The sequence below is a fragment of the Carex rostrata genome, chromosome 12 (assembly GCF_964058835.1).
Source record: "Carex rostrata chromosome 12, lpCarRost1.2, whole genome shotgun sequence".
NCBI lineage: Eukaryota > Viridiplantae > Streptophyta > Magnoliopsida > Poales > Cyperaceae > Carex > Carex rostrata.
The window spans coordinates 11,514,500-11,533,420 of NC_135929.1; the positions used below are offsets into that span (position 1 = coordinate 11,514,500).

Consider the following 18,921-nt stretch of genomic DNA (forward strand, 5'->3'; position numbering starts at 1 on the left):
TGGATTGTATGACATATTAGGTCCCTGAATATCGGTACTATAATTCTTAGGTTTTCTGTGCCTGCTTTGAAAGGGGTGCATCACTACGCATGTTGGTCGGTTTAATTTGTTATCCATCTTTTCTCGGTATAGGAATGGTGCACCTTTCTTTTCTTTTTTTTTGAAAAGCATGGTAGTAGCTACCAGCAGGAATGGTACACCTTTCAATCGATTAATTCCTATGTAAACATAAATAAACCCTGACCTGATCTAAAAAATGAATTGTCAACAACAGAATCTATGGTGAAGTTCGAGGCCCAACAAGAAGCACATCCATACCAGAAAAAACTGATACTAGGCATTGACATCCAACCTGACAAGTCTTTGTAAGAGATTGTTTAATTGTCTTTTAGTACTGGTACCAGGCAAGTATTATTTTGAAGCACTAAATTTAAAGTATTTAAATTAGACTGAAATACATATTACAAAAGGTGTGGAACTAAACAAATCTCAATATACTGGTACCTTTTCTTGTTCCCTCCTTTACCAAAAAACTTGCCTCGTTGTCCAGATGGACCGGACCTTGCGTTTAAAAGGAAATAGAAAAATTAACAATACATACCTACAAACTAAAAAAACAAAATACATACATCAATAACAAAAAGCCTTAATTAGAGCAGAAAACTACAAGTATTCCCTCAAGAAACATTCTGTCATCTGACCTGCAGTAACATAATATTTAGTTACAGATGGTAACCATCCGATGTATTTGAGGAGAAAAAGGAGGCAAGTATTACGATCCAATGGTCATAATCTACACTGCAAGTATTATGTTACCTCAGAGTATAGGGTATTATTTTTTCCCCTCTTGTCATGTACATGCACATACACATATCCTCCAATCATGACTGACCAAGTGATAAGATTTCTCTCGGAAATTTTGTCAAACACTCATCCTCCTAGCTCCCGACATATTCTCTCAACAGGTTGCGGGTCAGGTTGTGCAAATTAATTCTTGTTTTTATTTTCTTTAGAATGAGTATTTGTTGTACTCTCAAAAGATGTAAAACTATATATGTATTATTTTCTCTCCAAATTCTTTATATAATTAAGTATTTACCATCTAAAATTTTAATAGCACACATATTTACCCAATTTTAATGAAGGCACGAAGCATGTAGAATGGCCACTAACTAACTAACTAACTGTTGTGCCATCGACCCAATTGGCATCAGCTTTCCTTCGCTTCTAAGCACATGTATAGACGTACGAACCAATCCATGCTATGCATAGTTTTTTTTTTTTGATAAAAGTGGTTCAAAGACCACCAGTTTCATTAGAAACTAATTGTTCATACAAAAATATGCCGTAAGGCAGATACAAACCAACTGATTGCACCATTTTCTAAACAACAAAGTATGGTTTTTAAGCAACCAGAAGGTAGACAAAAGCTAGCTAAGCACCAAATAGTCTGAGGAATTTCATACAAAGCAGTAACTAAAGGGAATTAACAGTTGATATGCTAATAGAAGTAGTAGCTAGTCAGCTATTGAGGAGCTGGCATGAGATGAATTGGCAGCTGGATTAGAGGAAAGCATATAGGCTCCATCTATGGCATCAAGTTCTGCTCTGTCTCTAAGGTAGTTCGAGAGATCTGACCCCTCTAACCCAAGAAAGGAATCTTTCTCGGAATCCCAAGAGTTGTTGTCCCCTGTGGAGGTATCGGTCTCCAAGAGTGTTATAATTGAGCATGCCTGATACAAATTGGTGACATCCATTGATAAAATCATGGTTAGTTTAAAAAAAGTTTCATCATTATTTGATTTACACCAGAAAGAGGTAAGTGCTATAATATGGGATCCTAGAGAAGCTAAGGTTGGAACTGCAGCATTATTAAAGCATACTTTATTTCTATTTAGCCAAACTACCAATAATGTGGCTGCTCTTATTAATTCAATGAGAAGTTTATCTTTTAGGGGAATATGAACATCTAGTACCCATAGATCAGCTATAGTGACACAGTCAAAAGTAAAATTATTGTATGTAGCTATTCAGGACCAAATTGAAGAGATAACAGGACAGGTGACAAATAAGTGGTCAATGGTTTCATTTTCATTACAAAAATGACAGGTTTGGTTTTCAGTCCAACCCTTCTTGGCAAGGTTATCTTTTGTTAGGATTTTGCCATCTTTGACTAACCACATAAAAAAATTTATCTCATGACTCTCTAAAGAAAAAGCTACACAAAAGAACAAGAGATAAAAAACAAAATGTACCATTCTTGAGGTGAAATTGCACAATTTAAAAACTGAGACAATGCCAAAAAAAAATATAGGATGAAATTCAAGTCAAGGAACAAATCACTTGAAAAAGGAAATATGGTAAAGTGTCCTAATACATTAGCAATAATGGTAAAGTTGGATACTTTCTAGTGAAAATAGCTAAATTACAAATATACCCCTGTAAGAAAACAGATAATGTAATATATACATATGCACCAAGCAGGCAAATCATTTGAAAAAGAAATGTAGTAAAAGTGTTTCTCTTAGTGATTAAACATACACAGAAAAATTGTAGAAAGTCACTTGATCTAAAGATTGTAGACCATTAAAAATTCATAGAAAAAATAGAAACTCTGTTTCTCAGAAAAACACAAGATCAGACAAGGTTGTAAACTTTTCCTATACATAATTATATTTGTAAGATAAACTCAAAAATAATGTTAAAATATCATGTTATTCGGCACCACAAAAAAAGAGTGGTACCACTAAGTCTGAATATCAGCAACTTCTCAAGAAAATATAACATGCCAAAATCCCCCCCCCCCCAAAAAAAAAAAAAAAAAAAGCATTAAAAGATGTACGTAATACCTCTTTCACAAATCTATCAATAATAGGATCTAGTGAGGATCGTCTCTTAGAGATCAACGGCTTGCACAATGGCCATGGGTATGACAAGCTTGGCACCCGTTATTTCTAAGTGAAAAAATATATATATTAATAGTTATATAACCAGATATCACATTTTCAAAAAGCTCCCAGTTATTTCCTAAAATTTGTTTTAGGTTGTGTTAGTTGTGAATGCCCAACTGTTTAGTATCTCATAATTAACTGCTATGTTGACCTATATGTACTACAAGGGTGTCGGTCAATTCATCACATTAATTAATCCTAGTTACTGTTTTGTAATATTTTTTTCATCATTTATCCTATGTTTCAGTTCTCTTCTTTTTCTTTTTTTTCTTTTTTTGGCATTTTCCACTCAGTATATATTTCCATTGTCTAACTTATAAAACCTGAAAATAGGAAATTTAACAGATTGTAAATGTATGTACGGGAATTGATTAATTGAAAAACTTCATAGAAAAACTAGGAAATTAAGAATGAATCTTGTTAACTGGGACCCTGTGTCATTCTCTATACCCATCTCTATTTAATTATTTTAATCAAGATCTACATGGATCACTTGTTTTACTGAAACAAATTAATATTAATGGAAACACAAAATAGCAAATAAATTTTTAGACTGATATCAATTATCTTTCATGACTAATAGTCTTTAACAAAAGTCTTTAACACAAATTTTGTTATTATAAATTTTGGTTTTGAGAAAGAGTTAGGCTGGGGTGCTATGGATAGCATAGAGGCCTCTATGCTACGGCTCAATATTCGAGTTTTCAAAATCCAAACGGTCGATCTGAACCGTTCATCTTATTCTCCATATTAATATCTGCTTGGAGACCAAATTTTACATTTTTCTGAATTTGTTTACTATTTATTAAGTATTTTACAAAATTGTTGATCCAACGGTGGCTGCACAAAACAGTAAAACCGTTGGATTAGCGATTTTCAAAGTGACTTAATAAATAGTAAAAAAATTCAGAAAATTATAAAATTTGGTCTCCAAGCAGATATTAATATGGAGAATAAGATGAACGGTTCAGATCGACCGTTTGGATTTTGAAAACTCGAATATTGAGCCGTAGCACGGAAGGCCACTATGCTATCCATAGCACCCCAGCCTAACTCTTTGAGAAATACAAAAAAGTTGTGCGACTGACAAGTAGTTTTTTTTTCAAAAAGACCCTTGCAAATAACAAAAATTATACCTGGAAAATGCAGCAGGGCTTGTACGTACGTCTTCCATGGAAATGTGAGGGTTGTAAGAAGTGTAACTTGTGCTGCTTCAAGAGCTTAGCAACTGCTTCGTCAGTAAGTCCAGTGCTGACATTCCCTATTCTTTCTTCCAGTGCTAAGCTAACAACTCCTATTACATTCATTACGATCGAACGGTCATAATCTACACTGCAAGTATTATGTTACCTGAGAGTATAGGGCATTATTTTTTCCCCTCTTGTCATGCACATGCACGTACAGGATAGCTCCAATCATGACTGACCAAGTGATAAGATTTCTCTCGGGAATTTTGTCAAACACCTTCCGTGCATCCTTCAAGCTCCCGACATATTCTCTTAACAGGTTGCGGGTCAGGTTGTGCAAATTAATTCTTGTTTTTATTTTCTTTAGAATAAGTATTTGTTGTACTCTCAAAAGATGTAAAACTATATATGTATTTTTTTTCTCTCCAAATTATTTATATAATTAAGTATTTACCATCTAAAATTTTAATAGCACACATATTTACCAAATTTTAATGACGGCACGAAGCATGTAGAATGGCCACTAACTAACTGTTGTGCCATCGACCCAATTGGCGTTGGCTTTCCTTCGCTTCTCAGCACATGTTCTGACGTACGGACCAATCCATGCTATGCATAGTTAACATTGTCTCATGACTCACTCTAAAGAAAAAGCTACACGCAAGAACAAGAGATAAAAAAACAAAATGTACCATTCTTGAGGTGAAATTGCACAATTTAAGAACTGAGACAATGCCAAAAAAAATATATAACATGAAATTCAAGTCAAGGAACAAATCACTTGAAAAAGGAAATATGGTAAAGTGTCCTAATACATTAGCAGCAGTAATGGTAAAGTTGGATACTTTCTAGTGAAAACAGCTAAATTACAAATATACCCCTGTAAGAAAACAGATAATGTAATATATACGCACCAAGCAGGCAAATCATTTGAAAAAGAAATGTAGTAAAAGTGTTTCTCTTAGTGATTAAACATACACAGAAAAATTGTAGAAAGTCACTTGATCTAAAGATTCTAGACCATTAAAAATCACAGAAAAAATAGAAACTCTGTTTCTCAGAAAAAACACAAGATCAGACAAGGTTGTAAACTTTTCCTATACATAATTATATTTGTAAGATAAACTCAAAAATAATGTTAAAATATCATGTTATTCGGCACAAGATCAGACCATTAAACTCTTGTGTAACTATCAGGACCATTAAACATAATTATATTTGTAGTATAACTATCAGGATCGGTTATTTCAAACAACCGATCCTGATACTATTAGTATCGGTTATTTTGAAACAACCGATTCTGATAACTCCCTAGGGTTCTTATTTTCATTTCGCACCTCTTATTTTCAACTTAGCGAAAATCAAACCCCCCTCTCAACTCCTCCGTCTCTCTCTCTGTCTCAGTCTCTCCCTCTTTTAGGGTTCTTATTTTCATTTCGCGCCTCTCATTTTCAACTTAGCAAAAATCAAACCCGCCTCTCAACTCGTCCGTCTCTCTCTCTCGATCATGTCAAAAAAAGACAAAGAAGACAAAAACTGACAATGATGTGCCATCCATCTCTTCCAAGTTCATGGAATGAGATGAAGGGTGATGCCCCGGCTTATGCCCTTAAATTATACTTAAGGTACATACTGTTTATTTCCTCAAATATCTTATGTACATTTGAGCATCTTTTGTATTTTTAATTTACACTAAATTGCAGTATTACAGTTCATGGTTTCAATTTTTTTTTTTTTTCATTTGAGAAAGGCTTTTTGAGATTATTCCATCAGCGGTGAAGAGGTACACTTTGAGGTATGCTAGCTAGGTTTTCCTTGTCTTTCAATTTAAATAATACATGTATCGAAGATGCATAAGCAAGCAAATGATATAAATATTTGTTCAGATTTTGAAGTTTGCACTGGTGGAGACGATAAAAGAGGGAGTGCCATACATGTGGCTGAATTTTATTTTGCTATTGCACCAAATTTCTTCAACTATTGTACTTTTTTTTGTGTTTCATGAACTTTATTTTGTGTTCTTAATTGGTTTTGAGCTTCAATAAATCAATAGTAAATAAAAAAAAAAAATTATGCTGGCCAGCAAATATATATAGAAGCTGGCCAAATAAAAAAAATATTTTTTTTAGATCCAATATAACATCAGGAACGGTTGTTTGAAACGACCGATCCTGATAGTAACTATTAGGATCAGTTACTAGCATAAACAACTGATCCTGATAGTTACTATCAGGATCGATTGTTTCATAAACAACCGATCCTGATAGTTACTATTAGGATCGGTTATTTAACCGATCCAGATTAGTGTATTATCAATATCGCCTTCATCAGAATCGGTTGTATTCTGATACTAATATGCGTATATAATCGATCCTGATTCCATATTTTCCACTAGTGGATTTCTGATATATTTCAGATTTTTACAAGGCTTATATGTCAAATCAGCGGGAATCTCCAATAGATTGGATCAATTTTATATTATTTTATTTTTCTTTTGATTTTGATGTGGTTATCCGGCTGAGATTTTTGCCTAATTACCCAAATAATAAAAAAGTAAACCTTTCATGATCCAAGGGTTTTGTAAATATATTAGCAACTTGATCCTCGGTAGGAACAAAGTAAGTGGAGATATCTTTGCTTTGAATTCTTTCACGAATTAGATGACAATCAATTTCAATGTGTTTATGTCAGAGAATGTCAAAAAAAAAAAATTTAGGATCACAATATTTTATGTATTTATCTAGAAGTGACTTTTGAACCGGAATCAATAACTCAGATCTAAAAAACTTTTATTTTTTTCAATAACACAGAAATATTTTAATTTTTCTTACAGCTGCAAAAAATCCGGCCTGAAAAATATTGATCCGGGTTATTTGTCGCAATCTTTTTAATAAAGCAAATTATATAATATTTTATCTATTTTTAAAGAAATATATAATATATTTCTAATATTTTAATAAAAAAATAAATAAATTATAACAATTTCTTTTTAATTAAAAAAACTTAAAACACAAATTTAGCTAACTTTCCAAAAAAAATTGGCAGTTTGGGCAATTTTTAAAATCTTGTTAAACAGGATGTAGATTATAAAAATTTAATTTTTTTTGGGTTATTAATGAAAATTTTGGCTAATTTTAACACCTCACTTTTTTAATTCCAGCTGAGCAGTGCTCTCGGCATTTCTCCAGAACGAGATAAAAGGAATGTGAAATGGAATTAAAAGGAAATAAGTGAAATGGAATTAAAAGGAAATAAGTGAAATGGAATTAAAAGGAAATAAGGAAAGGGATATTGCATTTGGACCGTCCATCACTTGTGTTTGGAGATCAGATTTTATATTTAAAAAATATATATTATTGTTAAATAGGTAGAAAATTACTTGATATAAAAGTTATAAACATCTGAAACCGAGAGTTCTAAAAATATATATCAATTGGGCCTTGCTTATTGGGCTTTAAAGGGCCCATCAAATGAAACATATTTAACCTCATCAAATATTCAATTTTGAAGAGAATGAAGTCTCCTCCTTTAGTCAAGTTCGCTAATCACTAATCACTAGAAACAGAAACCAAAGTGAAGGTCTTATCATTCACAAAAGAGCCCTAGAATGACAACAGCTTCAGCTTACTATTCTATCAGTAAATTTTCTATCAGGTCCTAATGCAAAAAATGGAACAGATTGACAAATGACACTGACATCCGCCCGAAAAAAAAAAAAAAAAAAAAATCAATCAGATTTTGCCTCCAAAACCTTGGAACCCAGCAAATAGGACATAAATGCATCAAGGCATGCATAACGAATTTGCATCTCTTTCAAATTCCATAGCTCCCAGTTGCTCTGAGTTGCGTTCTTCGATTTCTCCAATTCAAAACCCACAATCGCTCGGGCATAACCCTTCAGACCCATGCATTTCTTTGTTTCTATTCCCAGAAATGCATTGCATGGTTTTTGTAGGTCCACGGACTTGGTGCATTTGATCCCGTAGTGGCCTTTTAGTTTAGCCAAATCTTCACCAACCCCAACACCTGGAATTTTAGTAAAGCAACAGTTGTTCAATAAATTCTAAATAGGTGCTGGTTGTGAAAGCTGTCTTACTGGACGATTGTTGGTTTTTTAGTGTCTAAATTTTACTCTTTTAGTGTAATCAAATGATGTAGTTCTCCCTTAATTATGCCTCACTATCACTTGACCAACTCGTTGACTCAATGGTATCTACAAATGCGGCATACACAGTACATTATGTATACTGTACTAATCCTATGTTACATTCTTTTAGTGTTTTGTGCCAAATTTACCATCATTTTTTCTTTTTTGTGTTTTGCTGTATCTATCATGTCAAGCCAAGCCATCAGACTGACCTAATTTTGATTGGCTTTAAAAATAAAAAATTGCGAAATCCCAAACAACCAACATCCTGGTCTTAATCATACCTACAAAAGTAATCATCTCATCAAGAAGAAATGCCTTGAGTGAATCGGGAACAGGGTTCATGTAAATCAACTGCAATATCAAGCACCTGTTCCCAATGCAGAGTTGAAGAAGCGCTATCTTGTTGTCTTGGTGGTGCACACGGTTGGGCTTCCACTCGCAATCAAGGCCCACCACAATTTTCTTTCCATCAGTGGTGGGATGGGCTGCACGGGTGTCACAGATCCATTGGTCGGTGATCGAGGGGTCAGTGGTGACAGTGGTGTCTATCTCATAGGGCCCAAAGAGGATCTTTGATTGAGTGGTCTTGGAAGGAGTGCTACCGTCGGTGGTTGCTCTGATAGAGGTGGCGGTGGAGGCAGTGGAGTTAGGGGTGGAGATGGCGGGTGGGCCAGTTTTCCTGCTTCATTTATTTAAAGTAAAAAAGATAAGCTAGATATTATAAATTATAGTTTAAAAAGGGAAAAGTTGGTCTTCTGAAAATAGTTAATGGTGCATTTTCATATTTACAAATTACAAATATCAGTTAGCACTCAAAACTTGTGATAATTATTACAACCGAGAGCATGGAGCTGATTTCAAAGTAAAACATCAAATGGTGAATGGTTAAAACCAAGATGTATAGCCGGAGAGAGGTGTTTTGAAAATACCAATTATTCTATCCTATTTACAAATTGCACCGAACATTGATCGCAGTTGTTAAAGCACAACAAGAGGGGCTTCCTTTGAGTCTGTGAGCCCAAAAATAAACTTTAAGTAATAATTATAAATAATAAAAATAATATAATAATAATATTATTATTATAAATATTAATAGAGAATGTAGATATATACCCATCATAAACACTTGATTTAGATATTTCCCCAGCTAAATTGAAAAATTAGTTATTTCCCCCATCTTATTGAGGTCCAAGAAGAAGCACATCTATACCAGACAAAATTGATACCAGACATTGACATCCAACTTGACAAGTCTTAATTTATAAGAGATGGTTTAATTGCCTTTTAAACTAGTACCAGGCTCAAAGTTTAAATTATCAAGCACTATATTAAAATTATTAATTTAGACCAGACTACAAAACTAAACAAACCTTGACACTGTTGAAAAACTAACCTTTTATAGTTCCTGCCTTCATGGAAAAACTCGCCTTGTTGTCCAGATGGGCCAGGTCTTGAGTTCAAAACAAATAGAAAAGTTAACAATACGGAACAGGAGAATTTTTAGCCAAACTTCCAAGCCGGCATTAATCCTGGCCAGTGAAACCACCTTTGAGGTCAGACAATGGGGTGCACATTGCAATGGTTAACATAGACCACACAGTTAGTTACTGACTAATAATTGATTGTACATACTTTTCTTATTTGCTTTCTCTTTTTTTTTTCTTATTATTATCCTTTAATATTATGGGATTAAATATGGTCCGTTGGGCCTTGTAATTATTTTTTTTATCAATGAAAAACCGTAAGATGGCTGCTTGCCACCTTACCCTAAAAAAAAAAACAATACATAACATACCAACAGATGAAATAAACAAAATACATCGAGAAATAACGAAGAATCAACACGTCAAAAGTGCAAAAGAAAATGACGGTGCTATTTCAATTACTACCCTATTATCAATTGAAGAACCCCTTGGGACACATTCACCTTTGGAACTCTAAGAACACACCAAAAAACAATACAATTTTTTTATTTTTTTTTTAAACATTCTAGCAGAGGATGCTAGATTTTATTAAATGGATAAAAAAAAGAGTTTACAACAACGTCTTCTGACTTTAGTACATCCAAACACTAATTAGAAAATTAAAAAACATCAACTACTCCTTAAAGCCAGTACTCCATTGCATGGTGCTTATTACTGTTTAGCGGTACCAATGTTATGTTTTGGAACACTACGCATGTTGGTCAGTTTTGTTATCCATCTTTTCTCGGTATAGCTAGGAATGGTACACCTTTCAATCGATTAATTCCTACGTAAACATAAATAAACCGTGACCTGATCTAAAAAATGAATTGTCAGCAACAGAATCTATGGTGAAGTTCGAGGCCCAACAAGAAGCACATCCATACCAGAAAAAACTGATACTAGGCATTGACATCCAACTTGACAAGTCGTTGTAAGAGATTGTTTAATTGCCTTTTTGTACTGGTACTAGGCAAGTGTTATTTTGAAGCACTAAATTTAAAGTATTTAAATTAGACTGAAATACATATTACAAAAGGTGGAACTAAACAAATCTCAATATACTAACCTTTTCTTGTTCCCTCCTTTACCAAAAAATTTGCCTCGCTGTCCAGATGGGCCAGACCTTGCATTTAAAAAGAAATAGAAAAATTAACAATACATACCTACAAACTAAAAAAAACAAAATACATACAGAAATAACAAAAAGACAACATGTCAAAAGTTCAAAAAGAAAATGACAGTTCTGCTGAAATTTAAAAAATTTCAATTGCTACCCTATCATTCATTGAAGAACCCCTTTGGGCACATTCACCTTTTGACCCCCTAAGTTCATTCTCTCCTAAGAATACGAAAAAACCATACAAATTTTCAACTATTTGATGGAATATCTTGGATTGCATGACATATTCGGTCCCTGAATATTGGTACAACTATAATTCTTAGGGTTTTTTCGTGCAAATCCGAGCTTTAGATGCCCATACATTGGAACTTGATTATTCACATGTTAAATTGAAAGTTTAAGCAATGCAAACCCTCAAATTAATATCATAAAAATGACTTACTTCTTTGCCTTATTTGAAAAGGGTGCATCACTAGGCATGTTGGTCGGTTTGTTATCCATCTTTTCTGTGATCAATCAATATAAAAAGAAAAGATCATTTCTACCTTCCAACTTAGCAAGATCTCTCTTATGAGTTATGAATCGTGAAAATTTTCATTAATGACAATACTGCATACATAACACAGCTCCTATTAAAATTTTGGTCGGAATAAAGGTAAAGATTAAATTCGTTCCCCCTAATTCCTACCAGAGAAAAGTTAAGAAGAAGAAAAAAAAGATATAATATATCGTTCAAACTGGGCAAGGCAAAAGAACGGTGCTTTTAATGGGTACCCAAGCAAGACTCTTATGGAAGAATTGGGGCTGCAGTCAGACCTAAGTAGAACCATATTCTGCTACACGTAACAGGGGCATAAGTGGAACAACATAGTCACTTTAGAACTTATGTTAACTTTCTACATCTAGGATTTAATTTTTCGGATCATATTGTATTTGAATTTGAGACAATTTTATTTACCAGTAACAGCTATGTAAGGTTAAGAAGTAGGATAGCAAATAGATGTTTCTTTTCTTTTTCCTTAATTGCAATGTAAGACATGTTTTAATTCAATGCATGCCTAAGGGCTTTCCTCAAAACTCATCTACATGTTTTAATTCATTGCAATTTTTCAGATCAAATGTTTGCAAGGGTGAACCAGGCGTGCTACTGGGTTTAATTTTACTGATGTCTTAATTTGTGTTTATTTCCATTTTCAATCTACTTTTTGATGCTCAACTGTTTTGAGCTTTGCCTTTCTATAATGTAAGTTACAAAAGTCATCTACATGTTAAATGCAATAAAATGAAGGACAAGACCCTCATTTTTTCTCAAAAAAATAAAATTTCAGCTTTTTAATAATTTTACAGAACTTAGATATTTTATTGTACTTGGAACAGACTGGTCAAGAATAAAGGTGTTTCTGGTCAAATGATGTGGATACTGATATGTGTTAAAATGAGAAAAATCAAATGTAGGGCACAAGTGTCATTTTTATTCGAATGAAATCATTTCTCTTCTATGGTGTATACTTTCCAATCAATAAATGAAGAAGAATTGAATTATTTTCTATTTTGGTTCTGATCAACAAAGTTCAATTGGAATTCATCTCTATTGAATTCTATTGAATTGAAATCAATTGAACTTCCACCAATAGTGTGTTCCGATCATAGTGTAAAGGTAAGGATTAAATTCGTTCCCCATAATTCAATACGTAAATCGAAATTAAAACCCTAGAAAGGAAAGAATTACCTGAATGAATACGTAAATCGAATTTTGCAGTGCAGTCGTCAGGCAAAAGAGAATCGAATTTTGGATACAGTGAGAAGGATTGGAAGCTTTAGACCAGACAGCAAGAAAAAACATCCGACTAACAACTAACAAGAACTGTTATTTAAACGGGTCGGTACGGGCATGGTTTTTCGAATTCTACTCAATCTTTGAGTTTTAAATCGGACCGTCTGATTTAAATCTGTAGAGCGCGCACATCCCGAGAGATGAATTCGAATTGCAAAGCAATTTCGAGCAACGGATTCGAATCGGACGGTCCCGATTCAAAACTCAAAGATTGGGTTACTTTAGGGGATCCAGACCCTTCTGGTTTTTCTGGGCATTTTGTGAAATTAAAATGAATTTACGGGTCGGATCTGATTGTCTTACGTGGGTTCGATTTTTCATCATATTAGACCCATCTTGAATTCTGGAAACGGATGAATTTAGATTAATTCAATTTTTGAGTTTTAAATCAGGACCGTCCAATTCGAATCTGCCATAATTTATTCAAAGTGGAGCGCACACATTCCGAGAGATGAATTCGAATTTCGAAGTAATTTTCAGCGACGAATTCGAATCGGACGGTCCCAATCCAAAACCAAAAGATTGAGTTACTTTAGGGGATCCGGACCCAAGATACATATACATAGGGGTGAGTAAATCGCTCATAACTCGTGAGCCGCTCATAACTCGCTCATTAAAAGCTCATCTAAACTCGCTCATTTATCCGCTCATTTAAACTCGCTCATTAACAACTCGCTCATTTATTTAATGAGCGAGCATGAGCATGACCCAACTCGCTCATAACTCGCTCATTAAGAATTTGCCACACCTAATCCCTGCCACATTTAATCCTATGTAATTTTGTATAACATCAACCTTGCCTCATTAAAATTGATAGATAGTGAGCATAGTTTCATATTTAATTATGTGTAATATAATGAGTACAATGTAACATTTAATCCTGTGTAATATACTAATATTCATAGTTTCATATTCATTTTTTTTGTAAATCGGCAAAATCAAAACCTCCGCCAAAAGCCCAAAACAAGTAATAGTCATAACAACTCACTCGTTTAAATGAATTATAACAATTTGTTGGATTTTATTACGATGACTTTTAACAAATTTTGTTATGCGTGGACACACTATATAATTTTGTTATGAGTCATAAGTCATAACTCGTGAGCCGCTCATAACTCGCTCATTAAAAGCTCGCTCATTTACAACTCACTCATTTATCCGCTCATTTAAACTCGCTCATTAACAACTCGCTCATTTACTTAATGAGCGAGCATGAGCATACCCTAACTCGCTCATGCTCGCTCATTAATCACCCCTACATATACAGATCGAATAGTGGTAAAACCATATCTATATCCGTTGTTAATTTTCAGATACGGATTGAATATCAGATATCTGTAGATATACATATATATTTTTATAATTTATGGTAAATTATATAGTATATATTTACATTCAGATACGTATAATTAAAATTCAAAATCATATATGTATCCGTACGGATATTCGAATATCAGATCAATGTTGTAAAAAACAATCTTAACGGCCATTTAATTGTTAACGTGGCCAAACCGTTACCAATATACTTAACGGATGCATGTTTGTGGATGAAAACGATTAATCGGCCATTTTTACAATTAATCGGCTATTTTACCGTTTAATTGTCCGTTTATTCCTATTTATTTCAATTTATTTCAATTTATTTCAGTGAATATTTATTTTTCACTGATTTTTTTTTCTGTGATAGCGTGTGATAATAAGTTTTATAAATCAACATATTGTAGTTTTATTTGTGTTTGGACATACATCCAATATTTTATATTTTTTTTTCTTCTTACTTACTTTGAAATTAATTATTTTTTATGTTATTTATATACAATATATTTTTCTATTAATTACTGATGTAACTTTTTCAATTAGTACGATATGTTCATTTATAAAACTAAGTTATTATCATAAATTAAATTTAATAATTTTATGTAGAAATATTTCATTCCTTTCAAATAATATGTTAGAGCATCTACATCCATGAAACTCTTGGAGTTTCTAAATAACTATTAACTAATTTTTAGAAATTTTGTCTCTGAAAATTTCTAAACCCCCCACATCCCTGAAACTAAAATTAGAGTTTCTTAATTGCCGCATCAGTAAATAAATTACAAGAGAGAAGAATTTCAGCGAATTATTTGGCCACGTCAGAGTTTATAAACAGTTTCCTATTAAGAAACTTTGGAATAAAGTTGCTAAATAAGAAATCCATCTACATCCTGAAACTGGTTTAGAAACTACCACATCAGATTAGAAACTCCAAGAATTTCAGGAATGTAGATGCTCTAAAGAGTATGGCTAATTTGCTGTCAGCAGCATTTCAGCAAAGTGCTGTCAGATCTATTAGCCGTCGGATATGCTTTGTGATTCGTGTCTGATGAAGCGCTAATTTGATTTGAGGGAACGGAAAAAATGCTCCGTTTGTTTAACTAACGGGATCAAGGCCCCCGTCTCCTCTCTACCACATTTTCCCTTTGAAAAGAAAAAAAGAAGAACAACGAACCCCAATCACGGTCCCCCTCCAGCGACTCTGACTCCCCCCTCCTCGGCTCCTCCCCACCGGCCTGCGCCTCCCAATCTATATCTCTCCTCTCTGTGCGATTTCTCCTCACCAACCTCTCCTGTGCGATTTCTCATCCTCCTCTGTGCGCGAGTGCCTCTCCTATGTGATTTCTGCTCGCCTATCTTGATCTGGCTCGTACTCTTCTCCCTCCGCCCAGTGCCTCTCGCTCCTATCGCTTCAGGTTAGCTCAAAGATTGACTATCTTTCAAAAACCCTAGTTTCTTTTTTTTTTTAGTTTGATACTAGACTAATTGATTTGCTTGACCAATTAAAACCTAATCATCCAAGGTCATAGATTGATACGTAGCATTGTTCTTTTCGTGAAATTTAGAAATTTTTATCATAAACATCAATTTATGTAGTTCAAGCAATTTTCAGAAATTTGAGGGGCTGGTTTGAATTTTTCTGTGTATTAGACTGATTAATTGTTCTGGATATTCTCAGTGGAAGAATTTGGGTGATTTAATTTGAGCATATTGATTCTGATCTCCCTCTCTTTGCTGTTTTGGTTATAGTATTTTGATTCTAGCATGTCCTTGAACATAACATCTTAGTTTGACATTTAATTGGTTGATTGTTTAATTGATTGATTTTATCTTATTTTTCAATTGTAGAGAATCAGCAATGAAAATTGAAGTAAAGGTCGAGCATGAGTTTCTATAGCATGATGACAGAGAGTCAAAGAGGACATTGAATTTGAGAGTGAAGATGACAATATATTTTGAATCTATGTACCAGTTTTGGCAATATGAACTAGAGTTGTAATTCATTTTTGAATGACAATATGAACTAGGTTTGTGGAGAAATATATTTGCATATTATTGTTAGAAAAATAAATATGTAATTGTAAAGAATATGCTCTAAATTATATATACTTAGTTACTTAAATTCATACTTCCTGTGTTACTTGGGTCTGTTAATTTGCATGATTGTCTAGTACATGGTATCTAGCAATGATTGTGTTGAGTATGGAATTTTATTGTAATATTTTTATTTGTTTTGTTAATGGCTGCATGTATAATATAGCTTTTGTCATAGAAAACTAGTGTTATGGGATTGTTTGAAACTGTGATTTATATCCGATTGCTTGTGATTTACATCTTGTTTCGCTATAATATAGCTTTGTCATAGAAAATTTGTGTTATGGGAATTTTTGAAACTGTGATTTGTATTGATTGCTTGTGATTTATATCTTCAGAAATAGAAATACATAAGGAAAATGATAATTGATACAGATGCATGTGATATAGACACTGGTTCTTGTAATATCATTAGAATATTTTTTTTATTTGCTGGCACCACCAGCATGGTCGATGCCTCTGTCTCTATCTCTCTTGTTTAGGTGCTAGGAAGTAATCCATTCTGTTTTTTTGTTGGTAGTGCTGAGTATAGTGGGACTGGTATAACAAGTTGTCCTTTTGTTTTTGGCATCGATCAGTTAAAACAGCAACTAGGTCTTAATATGATATTATGATAGAAAGAACATTCTAGTAAACAGATAATGTTTGCTTGTATTATCCTTAATTATTTTGTGACAAACATGGTGAGTTATTAGTTTATTTCATATTTTGCTATTTATTGCTTCCTATTTTGTGTAGTTTAATGATCAGTTTTTACAAAAATTGATGATATTTGTTGCCTCCTATTTGTATCATTTAGCCCCTGTAAGGTCTCAAACAAAATCAATGCTAAAAGAAAGCTATGAAATTCAAGTAGATTACAACCAAGCTATGAAATTCAAGTAAAACAGAAAGATGCTAAAAAAAAGCTATGCGTGCGCCTATGTGAGAAATATGTGCTAATTTTGACAACTTCATATGAGAAAGCTGTATAAAGTGCTAGAGAAGTATAGTAAGATATTAAAATAAAACAAATACCAAATTCCTAAATAACATTGAAATTTTCAATGCTGACAAGATCTTTCCTATCTTCTAGTTTGACACCTTAAAAAGCAGAAATTTATATTTTGCATGAAACAAACAAAAAAGCAATTTTTGTTTGTACCAACACCATCATCTCACATCTGATTAGTGATTTGTAAAATCCCAGTCCGCCTCCAGCACATGCCATGTTATTTCAGTACCGATCATATCTGTATTAGTACTGTCTTGTAATACCAGTTGCCCATGTTAATTATTCTCCGAGGTAAATCATATGTACTCTTGTATGATTCAGTGAAGCTTCTAGCACATATCTCACATCTAAAAACCTTGTTTCTCATCAAATTCAAAGAAAAGTAGAGTCAAATGATAACAACTTGACCCTTTGAAATTCACCTAGTTGTGAAATTCAAATACAAAAGAAAAATTATTGTTCCAGTTTTACTCTTATAATCCCGTTCATATAGAAAAAGCTGTGACAAGAATGAAAAAGTTGGATTTAGTACAAAAAAGAAAGAAAAAAATATGGGGATATAAATAAGTTCATACCATAGATGAATTATTTGTTGTTAAATTTAGAAAAACAAAAGGGTACAAATAGACTCAAAATTCACCCTATTTGCAAAGAGATTATCTTTTTTTTTTTTCTTGTCCTTGAACAGTGCGAGATGAAACTCCTGCAAATAGGCATTTGAACATGAACTGCTTCAATAAACCTTCAATTGCCGGAGCTCAGAACATGAATTACTTCAATAAACGAGGACCAAAAATAATCCTGATAAATCTAGCCCTATTTCTTATTTCATTGACAATTACATTAGAACAACTCAACCCAATAGATATAATTGACTTGATTAACATCTGCTGGTTTTGATACTAATTTTTTTTAATTCATAGCACATAAGTTCACCGAAGTCCGAGCAAGGATATTTGAACTTAATACTAAAATTTCAGTTTAAAAAAACAAGTACCAGTACCACCTAGACTGATATGTTCATCCTTGGTTTTGACAAAGAATATTACAAACTACACATAATGTATACTCTTGAACAAGTATTAATCAATAAATACCTCATTGAATAGTAATTTGCTTACCTATTGCTACTATAGCTTTCACATCATTTTTGCTAAGCGTCTCTGTTCATAATTTTCCTTCATGTTGTATAGAACTGGGACAATATACAGAAAACAAAAAAGACAAATTAATTATACAAAAGCTTGATTTCAAGTGTACAGCATTGTTAAGTTCCATGAAACTTTTGTCCGAGTTTGAAATTAGTTACCTAATTTGTGAAGAAATAATTATATCTTATTCTCTTACAAGAAATTGGGTGATTAATCAGAAAGATGGAGACATGGAGAGAGGGAGAGAGACTTACATGGTTCTCTTTCGATCAATTTCTAAGTTTTTTTTGTTTTTTCCAATCCTATTAACAACATGATTCTTCTCTAAAATTGACAAGGCAATCCACACGTGCGACAAACATGTGTAGCTCTTCATATCAATTACTCAAAATTGAAATAGAATATTGTTCAAATCTAAGATTTGTTCAACCCGGAACCTTCAATCCCTTTGACATTTATTAGTCCCACATTCCTTATTGAAGTAGTTTATCAGATAAATATTATAGGGATTTGAGAGGGTGGGAATGTGTCCTTATGAAGGCACATAAATGGATTGACAGAGGCAGTCCACACGTGCGACACGCACGTATAGCAATTCATAATGTGAAAATTGACAATGGTAGCCTCTTGATCCCCCAAGCACAAGCACATGACATG

At 33.2% G+C, this 18,921-nt stretch overlaps 1 protein-coding gene across 3 annotated transcripts; it reads right to left on the reverse strand.

The window, feature by feature from the left end:
* Nucleotides 1-7,666: 7,666 nt before the first annotated feature.
* Nucleotides 7,667-11,560, reverse strand: LOC144563224 (3'-5' exonuclease-like). 3 transcript variants are annotated; one of them, XM_078312655.1, is made up of 5 exons: nt 11,317-11,560; nt 10,821-10,877; nt 9,682-9,738; nt 8,570-8,970; nt 7,667-8,164 (listed from the first exon to the last, which is right to left on the reverse strand). In XM_078312655.1, exons 1-5 carry the CDS (start codon nt 11,373-11,375, stop codon nt 7,866-7,868), a joined length of 873 nt encoding a protein of 290 aa, XP_078168781.1. In that variant the 5' UTR covers nt 11,376-11,560; the 3' UTR covers nt 7,667-7,865. The 3 variants fall into 3 exon arrangements, with proteins under 3 accessions (XP_078168781.1, XP_078168783.1, XP_078168782.1); XM_078312657.1 differs by lacking the exon at nt 11,317-11,560 and adding an exon at nt 11,029-11,310; XM_078312656.1 differs by having other exon boundaries at nt 7,669-8,164; nt 8,570-8,967.
* Nucleotides 11,561-18,921: the final 7,361 nt, after the last annotated feature.

Excerpts from the sequence above, each read along its gene's own strand:
- LOC144563224 (XM_078312655.1), bottom strand. The coding sequence starts at position 11,375 with ATGGATAACAAACCGACCAACATGCCTAGTGATGCACCCTTTTCAAAT. Across the intron at positions 9,739-10,820 it reads AAAGGAGGGAACAAGAAAAG|ACCTGGCCCATCTGGACAAC; the intron begins GTTAGTATATTG and ends TTTGAACTCAAG. Across the intron at positions 8,971-9,681 it reads GAAGGCAGGAACTATAAAAG|CAGGAAAACTGGCCCACCCG; the intron begins GTTAGTTTTTCA and ends AAATAAATGAAG.